Source organism: Scyliorhinus torazame, chromosome 16, assembly GCF_047496885.1.
Source record: "Scyliorhinus torazame isolate Kashiwa2021f chromosome 16, sScyTor2.1, whole genome shotgun sequence".
NCBI classification, from domain to species: domain Eukaryota; kingdom Metazoa; phylum Chordata; class Chondrichthyes; order Carcharhiniformes; family Scyliorhinidae; genus Scyliorhinus; species Scyliorhinus torazame.
The window spans coordinates 199,150,061-199,164,142 of NC_092722.1; the positions used below are offsets into that span (position 1 = coordinate 199,150,061).

At 43.9% G+C, this 14,082-nt stretch overlaps 1 protein-coding gene across 2 annotated transcripts in view; it reads right to left on the bottom strand.

Moving 5' to 3' along the window:
* Positions 1–2,415: 2,415 nt before the first annotated feature.
* The window catches only part of aldh18a1 (aldehyde dehydrogenase 18 family, member A1), a 93,943-nt gene continuing 82,276 nt past the window's right edge, over positions 2,416–14,082 (bottom strand). For both annotated transcript variants that reach the window (XM_072479773.1, XM_072479772.1), the window contains exons 16-18: positions 13,708–13,894; positions 12,742–12,837; positions 2,416–9,657 (exon numbers count right to left, since the gene is read on the bottom strand). In XM_072479773.1, the coding sequence (XP_072335874.1) occupies positions 9,482–9,657; positions 12,742–12,837; positions 13,708–13,894 (459 nt within the window). In that variant the 3' untranslated portion in view covers positions 2,416–9,481. The remainder of the gene's footprint in view (positions 9,658–12,741; positions 12,838–13,707; positions 13,895–14,082) is intronic.

Sequence of the window (14,082 nt, forward strand, 5' to 3'; positions counted from 1 at the left end):
TGTATCCTCTGACAGTCCTCATCGCTATACGCAATTCCACCAACCTTTGTGTCGTCTGCAAACTTACGAATCAGACCAGTTACATTTTCCTCCAAATCATTTATATATACTACAAACAGCAAAGGTCCCAGCACTGATCCCTGCGGAACACCACTAGTCACAGCCCTCCAATCAGAAAAGCATCCTTCCATTGCTACTCTCTGCCTTCTATGACCTAGCCAGTTCTGTATTCACTTTGCCAGCTCACCCCTGATCCCGTGTGACTTCACCTTTTGTACTAGTCTACCATGAGGGACCTTGTCAAAGGCCTTACTGAAGTCCATATAGACAACATCCACTGCCCTACCTGCATCAATCATCTTTGTGACCAGTTCAAAAAACTCTATCAAGTTAGTGAGACACGACCTCCCCATCACAAAACCGTGCTGCCTCTCACTAATACGTCCACTTGCTTCCAAATGGGAGTAGATCCTGCCTCGAAGAATTCGCTCCAGTAATTTCCCTACTACTGACGTAAGGCTCACCGCCCTGTAGTTCCCTGGATTATCCTTGCTACCCTTCTTAAACAGAGGAATAACATTGGCTATTCTCCAGTCCTCCGGGACATCACCTGAAGACAGTGAGGATCCAAAGATTTCTGTCAATGGGTGACCACCAGGCAGTCCAAGAATTAGACAGGCAGTGCAGGAGGCCCCTGGGGTCCCGCTCAGAATTCCTCAAAGGTGTGCAGTCAGAACCAGGTTTGTGGAACCACGAGTGGCTTGACTGGACAGGAGGGGAGGAAGAGGAAGGGGAGAGCAATATTGACAGGGGATTTAATTATAGGAACTGACAGATGTTTCTGTGACCATAGACGTGACTCTAGGATGGGAATGTTGCCGCCTTGGCTTGGTACCAGGATCAAGGATGTCACTGTGCGACTGCAGGGCAGTCTTCTGGGTGAGGTTGAACAGCCAGAGATTGTGGTTCACAATGGTACCAATGAATTAGGTCGGAAGGGGGATGTGCAGTCCTGCAGTCAGAACTTAGGGAGCTAGGTAAATAATTAGCAAGAGGCTTTAAACATAGTAATCTCTGAATTACTCCCAGTGCCATGAGGAGTGAGTAGAGAAATGGGAGGATAAGACAGATGAATGGATGGTTGGAAAGGTGACACAGGAGGAAGGGCATTGGGACAGGCTCTGGGGAGATGGCATCTGTACAAACCAGGTGCTTCACACCTGCTGGGACTGATTTCCTGGTGGGATATTTTGCTGGTGTAGTTGGGAGGGTTTTAAACTAACTCAGCAAGGGTTAGGAAACCAGTGGATAATATTAAAGAGAAACCAGGTTAAAATACTGGGAGTGACAGAAAGCACTGAGAATAATACGTTTATATGTAAAGTTGGAGCAAGGAAGAAAGTATTGACGTCTCAATCAGAGTTACTGTGTATGAATGCAAAGGCCCAAAGTATAGCGATATGATTAGGGAGTTACAGGCGATGTGGAAATATGATGTTGTGGTGATAACAGTGAAGTGGCTCACGGAAGGGCAGAACCGGGTGTTAAATATTCCTGCAAGGGGTTCAGAAAAGATAAGTGAGGAAGGAAAGGGGAGGGGTAATCAGCGATCCAGAAGGCTGTTCTGTTTTAGGCTGCTGATTGCAGACTGGCTGACATCAGTGATGACTCGGTTTGATTGATTTGGCTGGTGTCCAATGAATGAGCCCAAAAGGCTGTGCTCTGCCTGGTAACAAGTGGTGATTGGATATTATCCGACAGGAATGTTTTTTCAGAGCCACCAGGTTCCATTTTTTTTTCATTTCTGATTCTGGCAATGGGGGAAAAAGATGGCGCTACATCCTCTCCAGGAAATGCCTCTTCAAAAAGGATGTAGCTAACTCTCTATCTCCAATAAGCCTGTGGGTGTTGGATTCCTGAAAACAGGGCCTGAAGACAGGCCACAAACTAAGAGCAAAGTCTGTTGAAACAGGAAGTCTGTCTCCCCAGGAAAACTGTGAGCACAGCTGCAAAACAAGGACCGTGATTTACAAACTTGCTGTGGAGAAAGCCTGCAAGAAAACATAATCTCTAACAATGACTAATTTCTCGTTCATTTACATTTTTCCCCTTTTCACCCCATCTGTGTTTGTCTTGTGTGTGTAGAGGATGGGGGGAGACAGGTTACAGTAGGAGTTAGGTACTTATTAATATTTAACCAATTGTATCTGCTATGCATTTCACCATTATTCTTGTTATAAATAAACAGTAATTGTGTTTACAGTTACAAACCTGGTGACTGCAATTATTGGGCAGCCAAGGGACAAAGATGTCAGGATTTTTCGAATAATTATTTGTTAATTCACTTGTGTTGTGACTCCGGGGCCTGTGGCATTGGCCCAGGGTGGCACAACAAATCTGACACTGAGAGACTAAGCATGTACAACTAATCCACATTTATTAAAAAGTTTATTCTGTAACAAATACAAATACAAAATATTTTAAAACCATTTATTGTTACTAATCTGGAGAGAATAGAATCACAATGGGAAGAATTCTCCCATGCCCCTGCCATTGGGTTGAGTGACAGGCAGGGGGAAGAATTTGGTGGGAGACTCAAAAATTGGTTTTCCACTGGCGTGAAATTCCCACGGGATCTTATGCTGGTGCCCACCCTGGCGGTTCGCCAAGAAACAGGCAGCTGGGTGTCTCTAATTATCTTTAATTATTCACTGCCCAGGGAATCCCCAGAAATCATAACCAAATCCCATTAGGCCTCCCCTCATAAAAATATAAGCATGGCTTGAAAGGATGATGGTATCACATTATGACATCTTAATTGCTCCTTCTGCAGCAACAAAGTCTGCCTTTCTTTTAAACCAGGATTTTAAAAAATATTACTGCAGCAAATATATATACACACCTTCACCCAGGCTTTTAAACCCATTACTACAACAACTGCATATAATACTTTATATACAAATGTCTTGCATTTATCACACTATTGTGTTAATTTCCTCTTCAACCAGCAATGAAAGCCTACCATCTTTTCCTTTTTGTCAGACCTTCCTAAACACTGAATATTCCCGGATATTCAATTCCTATCCCTGGTCACCCTGCAGCCATGTCTCTGTAATCCCAATTACATCATACCCGTTTACATCTGTTTGCGCGATTAGTTCATCCACTTTACTGCGAATGCTCCGTACGTTAAGGCACAAAGCCTTTAAGCTTATCTTTTTAATGTTATTTGTCTCACTCCCAATATTTTATACTGTGGCCCTGTTTGATTCTGGCCCTTGATTTCTCTGCTCAGGTTCCCATTCCTCTACCATTTAGTTTAATTGTCGATGTACTGTGTACTTTTTCGCATTCACTGTAACTATCTACTATTTTTTTTGCTCGAGTGTTTACGTACTGTATGCATTTCTTTGGCTGCTGATAAATACTTTTCACTGTACTGCGGGACATGTGGCAATAAATGTAACAATCAATCAATCAATCAATAAACCCTTCCCAACCACTCAGGCAAATACTCTCCCCAGGACATCAGTCCCAGTCCTGCCCAGGTGTAACTCCTCCAGTTTATACAGATCCCACATCCCCTAGAACCGGTCCCAATGCCCCAGGAATCTGAAACCCTCCCCCTCACACCATGTCTTCAGCCACATATTCATCCGATACATCCTGCTATTTCTACCCTGACTAACACGTGGCACTGGTAGTAATCCTGAGATCATTACCTTTGAGGTCTGACTTCTCAACTTACTGCTTAGCTCCCTGTATTCTGCGTTTAGGACCTCATCCCTTTTTTTACCTATGTCGTTGGTATCGATGTGTACCACGACAACTGGCTGTTCACCCTCCCCCTCCAGAATGTCCTGTACCCGCTCCGAGACATCCTTGACCCTATTACCAGGGAGGCATCCTGGAGTCTCATTTGCGGTCAAAGAAACGCCTGTCTATTTCCCTTACAATCGAATCCCCTATAACTACTGCGCTGTCACACTTATCAACTCTCCCCTCTCCAGCAGAACCAACTGTGGTGCAACAAACTTGGCTGTTGCTGCTTTCCCCGAGAGGTCATTCCCCCAACAGTATCCCAAGCGGTATATCTGTTTTGCAGGGGAATGGTCACAGGAGATTCCTGCACTGCCTGCCTAGCTCTCTTGCTCTGTCTGGTCATCACCCATTCCCTTCCTGCCTGCGGAGTCTGAGCCTGCAGTGTGACCACTGCTCTGTATGTGTGATCCACCATGCTCTCCGCATCGCGGATGTTCCACAGTCTCTCCAGCCGCCGCTCCAGCTCCGGAACCCGGGCTTCCAGGAACTGCCGCTGGAGACAGTCCCAGTGAGACCACCTCTCATAAAGACTAGAGAATGTATGGCCCATTCTATGCTAAAATAATCCACTGATTCCAAGAATCAATCTGGTGAACCTTTGTTGCATTCGCTTCGCGAAGGCACACGGATTCTTCCAAATTCATACACACACTCCAGGGGTCTCGTCAAGCTCCTGTAGAATTGCAGCAACTGCCGTATTCTTACAGATGCAATAAAAGCAAACATCCCATTTCTCTTCTGAATTGTTTGCTGTACATGTATCGGAACTTCCTGTGATTCCTGCTGTGCCCCTTCACTCGGATAGGGTCAGATCTGTCCCACACCAATCCCACATTCCCAGCCAGATTCACAGCTTCCTCCCCCAACCTCTCCAAGCATCATCAGGTCAGCTGTTCACGGAGGTGGGGGAAAGTGCAGTTCAAACCAAGCAACAGACTCATCGATGGAAAGTACCAATGTCACAGACTGGATAATGGAAGCAACTTCAGAAATTCAGCGATTATTCAGTGATTATTCACTTCACTGTGATATGTGGACCCATTTCCTTATGAATTTGGAAGGGATGCCCGAGTTATCAGCAATCTGATTGGTGATATTTTGTATTTACTCTAAATTCCAACCTTTTGTTCGAGGTGTAATTCTCGGGTTTTGATGAAACCTGGGTGCTGTCCCAATTCACAATTATCAATTAAATTAACACTTCAAGGAGAAAGCTGGGAAACACCATTCCTGGCAGCAAAATGGAGTATTCTGAGATCGGCAGTGGGAGTAGGCAGAGTATTCCGAGATCGGCAGTGGGAGCAGGCACAGGAACAACCTGAACTAAACAAAGTGGGGAGCAATGTTAAGTAATGGGCTAAGAGTTAAGTAATGCATTAAGAGACATTGCAATTAGTTGTCTCATTTATGTTAAGTATCCAATGATTGACACTGATATGTAAAGGGGCTTCAGGTGGCCCTTGTGTCAGGTGGTGTGTTGTTGGAGTTTTGTGCAGAGGCTGTGGAAGTGAAATAAATGGTATTTGGTGAAAAGGAACAGGACTTCTGACTCTTCATACAATGGTAACTAAAACGTATAACAATGGTAGCAGAGGATGGTTGCTGTGCAAATGTGAAGGTTTGAAAGATACAACTTTTCCTGATCAAACCAAGGAGTGAGTGAGAAGGAAAAAAAAAAAAGATACATGGCTGAACCCAGGATAAAGGTGGTTGGATATGACTATCCCCCCTTATTTTCTGAAAGGGAATCGTACGACCAATGGAGAAGTGCAGTAATTATGTGGACTAAGGTAACTGCCTTGGGAAAGAGAAAACAAGGTATGGCATTGGCTAACCCTAACCCTAATCCGAAACAAAGTGCTTTCTGAGCTGGAATTGGAAGAGTTAGTCTCAGAAGAAGGTCTGGGGACTCTATTACAATATATGGATAAGATTTACAAGAAAGATGACTTTTTAAGTGCGTATGAAGCATGGTCGGAATTTGATAAGTTCCGGAAAATAGAGGAATTCTCCATGGAAGACTATATAATGGAATTTGGCAGATTATATAAAAGGCTGCAGAAACACAACCTGGAATTTCCAGTCTGTGTTGGCCTTTAAATTACTTGACTGTGCTAGAGTGAGCAACATGGATAGGCTCCTGGTTTTGACAGGAGTTCAATTTACGGATGAGGATGAAATGAAATGAAAATCGCTTATTGTCACAAGTAGGCTTCAATGAAGTTACTGTGAAAAGCCCCTAGTCGTCACATTCCGGCGCCTGTTCGGGGAGGCTGGTACGGGAATACCTTATTCGATCAGATGACAAAAACTTTAAAGATGTTTCTGGGGAAACATTTGATTCCGATGGCTCTGATGATTCAAATAGGTCAGCCTGCTATAAAGCAGAATATGGAAGATACACTACTAACAGGATGGTGAAATTGTACGGCTACAAACAGGGCCCAAGACTATAGAAGGAGATCGAGACAAGGAAATTATGAAAACAGAAACCCAGTTAGAACTTACAATAGGAAGATGAACCCCAGAAATGCACGGGGCATGATAAATCGATGTTTTTGATGTGACTCTCAATACCATTTTGTCTTCAACTGTCCAAAACGTTATGATAGAGTGTTTGAAGCGACACATGACACGGAAGAGTCAGAAGAGGAAAAAGATAGTGTTCAGAGAGAAGGCATTGTCCTATTAACAAGCAGTTTTACGCCGGAAATGAGGGTGTTGGTTGCAGAATCCTTCAATTGTGCTGTATTGGACAGTGGCTGCACATCTACTGTGTGTGGAATTGACTGGTTAAAATGTTACCTGGACTCCTTGAATGCTGAAAGTCGTAACAAGGTTAAGGAATTTGAAAGTTCCACAAGTTTCAGGTTTGGGGATGATAATACTCTGAAGTCGCTGAAAAGAGTGGTGATCCCTTGTAATATTGCCGGAGTGAATCATTTCATTAGCACGGATGTTGTATCAAGTGAGATACCTTTGCCTCTGAGCAGACCGTCGATGAAGAAAGCACACATGAAACTGGATATGGAACAGGATAAGGCAACAGTTTTTGGAAAGACTGTGGACTTACAATTTACACAGTTGGGACACTATTGTATTCCATTACTGACAAATAATATTTCAAGTAGAGTGGTTAAGGATGTGTTAATGGCAGTTGAAAATGGGACTTTCGCTGATAAAAAGCTTGTTGTATTAAAACTGCATAGGCAGTTTGCACATCCGTCTCCTTGGAGGCTGAAAAATGTATTAAAGGATGCAGGGGTAAGGGATGAAGACTATACTAAACTGATAGAACAGGTTAGTGATTGCTGTGAAGTTTGTAGGAAGTACAGAAGGACACCAGCACGACCGATAGTAACCCTACCTTTGGCCAGGGATTTTAACAACATTGTGGCTGTGGACCTTAAGATCTGGGATAAGGCCATTTTTCCGAAAGGCCAACTACCAAAAGTTGGTACAAAGATGACATACTTGCCTGAAGGGCCTAGTCAATGGAAGGATGCAACTGTTATTAGAGCAGGGAAGGCCACTGGAAAGTATAAACATTGGTTGAATGTACAGCATTCAGGGGAGGGAGTTAAGACAATGGATTGGGAACACAAAGTTCAAAAATGGAGGTCATAGAAACGCAGTGCCAGTTCAGATAGTACATCGGATAGTGAACAGGTCCGCAGGAAAAGGTCAAGAATTTTGAAAGGATATCCCACAGCAGATAGGAAAGATCAAGCAGTAGCAGTATAGAACAAGTTACCAGGCGGGAGAGGGGACGTAGTTTATCAAGGTCTCGGAACATGAGTAAAACTATGAATACTAATAGGAGTAGAAGCCCACATGCACGTGAGATTTTGGTGGCTTCCAATAAATTATATGAAAAGTTATCAAAGATGCTAAACGGCAAGAACTGCATAGTTGGAGTGAATTTGGGGTATACACGGAAGTACCGGATAGGGGACAAAGAACTCTATCTCACAGATGGATTTGCACGGAAAACGTTCTTCCGGATGGAACTTATAAGGCAAAGGCCAGGCTTGTGGCAAGGGGATTTGAAGAAAACTTAGAAGATCAGGATTTAAGGGTAGATTTACCTACAGCAGGAAAGGTTAATTTTAAAGATTTTCTTTTAGCCACAAAGGCATGGGAATGCAAATCTATAGATATAAAAGCTGCCTTCTTGCAGGTGCATCAGCTCCAGAGAGACATTTTTCTCCGTCCTCCTAAAGAAGCAGCTAACACAGAAGGGGTACTCTGGAAGTTGAACAAATGTGTCTATGGATTAAATGATGCATCAAGTGTCTGGTATTTTTCGGTAAGGTCAGTTTTGTTAAAGTTAGGCTGTTACCAATTGAAAGTAGATCCGGTAATGCTTTGCTGGCACTATAAAGGGAACCTTTTTGGCATCTTTATGATGCATGTCAAATAATTTTTATGGGGTGGGGCTAGTGATTTTGAAGCTTTTGTAATCTCTGGTTTGAGGAAAGAATTCAGGGTCGGAAGTCAGGCTTCCGGTGCATTTAAATATATTGGACTGGAAATCGGACAGACTAAGTTAGGGCAACTTTACGTCAGCAATCTTATTTGGAAAGCATCAGCCCAATAGCAATTAGTCGTGGCCGAGTTTTCACAAAAAGATGCAAGGTTTCAAAGATGGAAAAAGAGCAACTGCAAAGTTTAATTGGGCAACTGAATTGGTTAGGTAGACAGACTAGACCGGACGTGAGTTTTGATGTCTTAGAGTTGAGTACAAAAATGAATGATCCCAAAGTGGAAGACATAATAAGAACAAATAAAGCGTTTGGCCAAACTGAAAAGAAAATGCAGGAGTGTGTTTTGAGGTTCCAGGTTTTAGGTGACCGTAGGCACTTGAAATTCATAGTTTATAGTGATGCATCCTATGCAAATCAAGCACAGGAGGTTTTATAATTTTCCTTTGGGGAACAATGATAAATGTTGTCCTTGTGTGGGAAACAAAGAAAATAAGGAAAGTGGTCGAACGCACTTTGGCTGCTGAGACGTTAAGCTTTGTAGAGGCGGTGGATATGGCCTTTTATATATCTCAGATATTGACAGAAATGTAACTTTTGGATATTGTTAATGAAGGGCGCCTGTTTTTGTGATTTTTTTTTCTTCCCCCAAAAAAAGAAGGGGGGAAATTGCGTATGTGTTTTTGAGTTTCTTTAAATTTTGTTTTCACCTAATTATTTTTTTCTCCAAGGAAGGGGAGACTGTTAAGTAATGGGTTAAGAGTTAAGGAATGCATTAAGCGACATTGTAATTAGTTGTCTCATTTATGTTAAGTATCCAATGATTGACATTGATATGTAAAGGGGCTTCAGGTGGCCCTTGTGTCAGGTGGTGTGTTGTTGGAGTTTTGTGCAGAGGCTGTGGAAGTGAAATAAATGGTGTTTGGTGAAAAGGAACAGGACTTCTGACTCTTCATACAACGGTAACTAAAACGTATAACAAGCAAGTTGACTTAGTCAAAGCTGGTGTGCGAGGAACGCAGATACTCAGATCTTTTGCTTCTAAACGTATGTTGGTAAGAAAGCTGGAAAACAGTGAGTGACAACCACAGCAGGACCCCTCGATAAGTGTCTGTTGCTAACGTTTCACGGTGATCAGCTGTTTGCACAAAGTGATATCTTCTCCATGGGGGTGGTTATGTCCTGTTTGGTACAGGGAGGTTTTCATGGATGTAGCTCATGCTGCCTTGCTCCGCAAAGTCACACACTGCCTGACCCTCCCCCCGGAGCAGCCACTTGGTGGTCAGGAGCCCCTCCAATCCCACTGGCCCTCGCGCATGGATACGTGACGTACTGATTCCAACTTCTGCACCTGGAATATAAAGAAAATTGGACAAGAGGTTTTGATGTCATCACATTTAAGAGTTTTGTAAATACAGCTCCCCTCAAGAAATTAGCAGTTGTATCATAGACTGGAGGTCTGTGCTAGGCTAGCCTCTACAGGAGCCTCACAATTAGCTTCCTGATCGCTACCCAGTGCTCCTGCTCAAAGTGTTCTCAGGGACAGGAACCCACTGACCTGAGGACTTTCATTGTCTAAGAGCCAGATGTAATTTACAGCACAGGTTCAATCAGAAAGATATTCAGTGAAGTTGAGCGAGAAATAGAGAGGGGGCTGAGAGGGGATAGTGAGAGGGTGGACTGGAGGGGGAGATAGAGTGCTGAGAGGAGTCGGAGTAAGATTGGACAGAGAAGGAGAGATGGGGCAGAGAGAGGGGGTGGAGGACAGGGGGCAGAGAGAGAGGATCAGAGAAAGAGAAGGTGGGTATAGAGAGAGGGACAGGCAGAGAGGGTGAGAGAGGTGCTAAGGGGAGTTGAGAGAGGATGTGAGGACAGAGAGAGAGGATGGAGAGAGGGAGAGCAGTAAAAGAGAAGGGTCAAAGAGAAGCGGTAGAGAGAGGGTGTAGAAGAATTTGTGTCAGAGAGGGGCATGAAAGGAGAGGAGGGTGGAGAGAGAGTGCGTGGAGCAAAAGAGGTGTGTAGAGAGAGTGAAGGGATGGATCGAGCAAGGTACATCAAGAGAAAGTGGCGGCACAAAGGGAGGGGAGCTCTGGGCAATCGGAGAGGCGAAGGCGACAACCTCGGCGCCTTTCCCCTCCAGCAGTTCCGGCACCTCCCAGACCCCAAATATCACCACCATCGGACCCTACAATCCTTGATAGGGTCCCGAACATTGCCTCCCAAAAGTTCTCCAACTCCTCACACCTCTAGAACATATGAACATGATTCCACGGCCCCTCCCACACCCGTCCACTACCTCCAGAAAACCACTCATCCGGGCCCAAGTCATGTGGACCCTGTGCACCATCTTAAATTGGATCAAACTCATCCTTGCGCAGGAGGAGGTTGAGTTCACTCGGCGCATTACTTTGCACAAAGTCGCCGTCCTATCTCCCTTCCTAAATCAGCAGGCGGTAAAGAAGGCAAATGGTATGTTAGCAAATGGCATGCTGGCCTTCATAGCGAGAGGATTTGAGTGTAGGAGTAGGGATGTCTTGCTGCAATTATACAGGGCCTTGGTGAGGCCACACCTGGAATATTGTGTGCAGTTTTAGTCTCCTTCTCTGAGGAAGGATGTTCTAGCTATGGAGGGAGAGCAGCGAAGGTTTACCAGACTGATTCCTGGTATGGCGGGACTGACGTATGAGAAGAGATTGAGTCGGTTAGGAGTGTATTCGCTGGAGTTCAGAAGAATGAGGGGGGTTCTCATAGAAACCTATAAAATTCTAACAGGACTGGACGGGGTAGATGCAGGAAGGATGTTCCTGATGGTGGGTGTGTCCAGAACCAGGGGTCACAGTCTGAGGATACGGGGTAGACCATTTAGGACAGAGATGAGAAGAAATTTCTTCACCCAGAGAGTGGTGAGCCTGTGGGATTTGTTGCCACAGAAAGTAGTTGAGGCCAAAACATTGTATGTTTTCAAAAAGCAGTTAGATATCGCACTTAGGGTGAAGGCGATCAAAGGATATGGGGGAAAGGGGGATTAGGCTATTGAGTTGGATGATCAGTAATGATTATAATGAATGGCGGAGTGGGCTCAAAGGGCTGATTGGCCTCCTCCTGTTTCTATTTTCTATGTTTCTAACCCTAAACATTTCCTATCCCACAATCAACATGCAGTAAGATTGCATAAACAGTGGTGAGATCGTTAGGATCCCGGACGAGAATCCAACTATTTTTTATTTATAAAACTGTGAGTAAAGGACCCTTCAGCCCGGGAGTGATGACGCTGATCAATAGGTAACTTTTATGTTAAAACAAACACAAAATTAACCACATTAGCAACAAAACAGAGCTTTACAGTTCATAGTTACAATAGTTCTTTTGTAAAATAAGAAACCTTGGGCGCGATTGAACGCTGCGTAGCATCCGTCTTGGTGATGTAATGAGGCTGTTAAATCTCGTGAGAGGCCTCTTGCAAGATTTGCGACGCTTTGAACACCTCGCGAGATTTCATGGGATCCCGCGGGACATCCCACACAGCGAGGGCGAGATTCAGATTAGCATATTTAAATGAGCCATTAGGCTCATTTTCCCCTTGACTTGTTCAGCTGGGACCAAACATAATGCCCCTCATAAACTATCTGCACTCCAGGGGTTGTTCAAACCTAAACAATATTACGATAGCTAGCTATCTGTAAACAAGTAAATGGTTCTCAAGGTCTATCACCTGCAAATCAATGATTACCTCACTTTTACAACACCGTTAATCTTAATCAAAGTTTTAATACCATTAGAACATAGAACATAGAAAAATACAGCACAGAACAGGCCCTTCGGCCCACGATATTGTGCCGAACTTTTGTCCTTGATTAAGAACAAATTAATCTACACCCCATCATTCTACCGTAATCCATGTACCTATCCAATAGCTGCTTGAAGGTCCCTAATGTTTCCGACTCAACTACTTCCACAGGCAGTGTATTCCATGCCCCCACTACTCTCTGGGTAAAGAACCTACCTCTGACACCCCCCCTATATCTTCCACCATTCACCTTAAATTTATGTCCCCTTGTAATGGTTTGTTCCACCCGGGGAAAAAGTCTCTGACATTATTGCAAAAATATAAAATATGATAATTTCATATATTCACTATATAAATGAGCTGTCAACCTATTGGTATCAGTGTTGAGGGGTGAAATGCTAGACCAGGATAACTCCCTCTTGTTGATCTTTAGTATTGACCTAAACACTAGACTGGGCAGCCTTGCTTTAACATTGGACAAAGTAGCACTCTCAGTGCTGCCTTGGAACATCAGTTTATATTTTCAGCTCCTGAAGTCGGCTTCAACCCACAACGTATTAGCACACAGAGAGGGTGAAACCATGAGCCCTTACGCCAGTAAGCTTTAAGTCCAAACATTAATCTACGTTATGTCTGAGTGTGCCTTACCAAGTCCAAAACGATATCCATCAGCGAACCGAGTGCTTGCATTCCAGAAGACACAGGCACTGTCAACTTGCTTCATGAAGTATTCAGCCGTCTCCTCTTAAAAACAAATTAACTTTCAATTATAAACTTAACTCAGCTCTGAGGCAGCAGAACATGTGAGATTGTCCAAATGTGGATGCAGTTGGGAGGGGGTGTGAAATGAATTTCTTTCTCATTGTTTGCACACAGTCCAGTGCTTTGTCGGTGAATAATTTAACACAAAAAACTTTGAACCTGGTTGCAACATTGATTTGAATAACTGAGCCTGAAGTGGGGAGGGGTGGGTCGGATATTGGCAATTTGGTTGGGAGCCCATTGGCATTGTTGGATCAATGGGGTGAGGGTGAGGGTGAGGGAAACCTGTTCTCAAACTGGAGGAGTCTGATCCTTGGCATCAGGACTGTTTTGTTCCTCAGCCCAGTTTACCTGCTTCCCCTACTGTAATATAAAAGCAAATTACTGCGGATGCTGGAAACTGGAACAAAAACAGAAAATACTGGACAATCTCAGCAGGTAACTGAGTCTGGGTGACTCTTTGTCAGAGCTGGAGAGAACTGGAAATGGGGTCAGATTTATCCTGCAGAGGTGGGGGTTGGGGGGGGGGGGCTGGATAGGGGGGCAGCGACTGTAATGTCAGTTCTGTCTCATTCCTGCATCTTTGCCATTCTTTGGAGCAGGTAATACACCTGTCCACACAAATACCTTCCTATGTTTTAAATTGCTGACTGCTCTATGTTCTAACTGTCTAAAAGTGTTTTTTTGTTCTTCAATGTTTCAGTTCTGATGAAGGGCTGTCCAGATGAAACATTGACCACCAGTTTTCATCTATTATCTCCTTCAGTATTCTCCAATTCTCTTTCAGGTCTCCAGTATTAGTGTTGGGTTATGTGGGACACAGCAATATTAGTGTAAATTGACATTACCTACCATTCTCTGTAACAATAACGTCAGTGTGAGAACTGCCATATTTATGTACATGCCCGATTGCATCCTGCACACTGTCCACTACTTCAATGCAGCACTCCAGATCTCCATACTCCAAACGAAGGGACTTCACTTCTGAGGGGCTGAATGTCAGGTATGAAGCAAACTTGGGCCCAGCGTGAATTTTAACCTGGAAATACAACACATTTCCATTCGATTAGTGTTATCGTACCGAGCCCGTCCCCAATTTGTATAACCAGACCTGAAAATCCAACTTTTTAATTTGTAAACCGTGAGGAAAGTATATTTCTTCCCCAGGAGTGATTCCACTGACAACTGTGGATATTTTGCATTAAAACAAACGTTATTAACACAGAA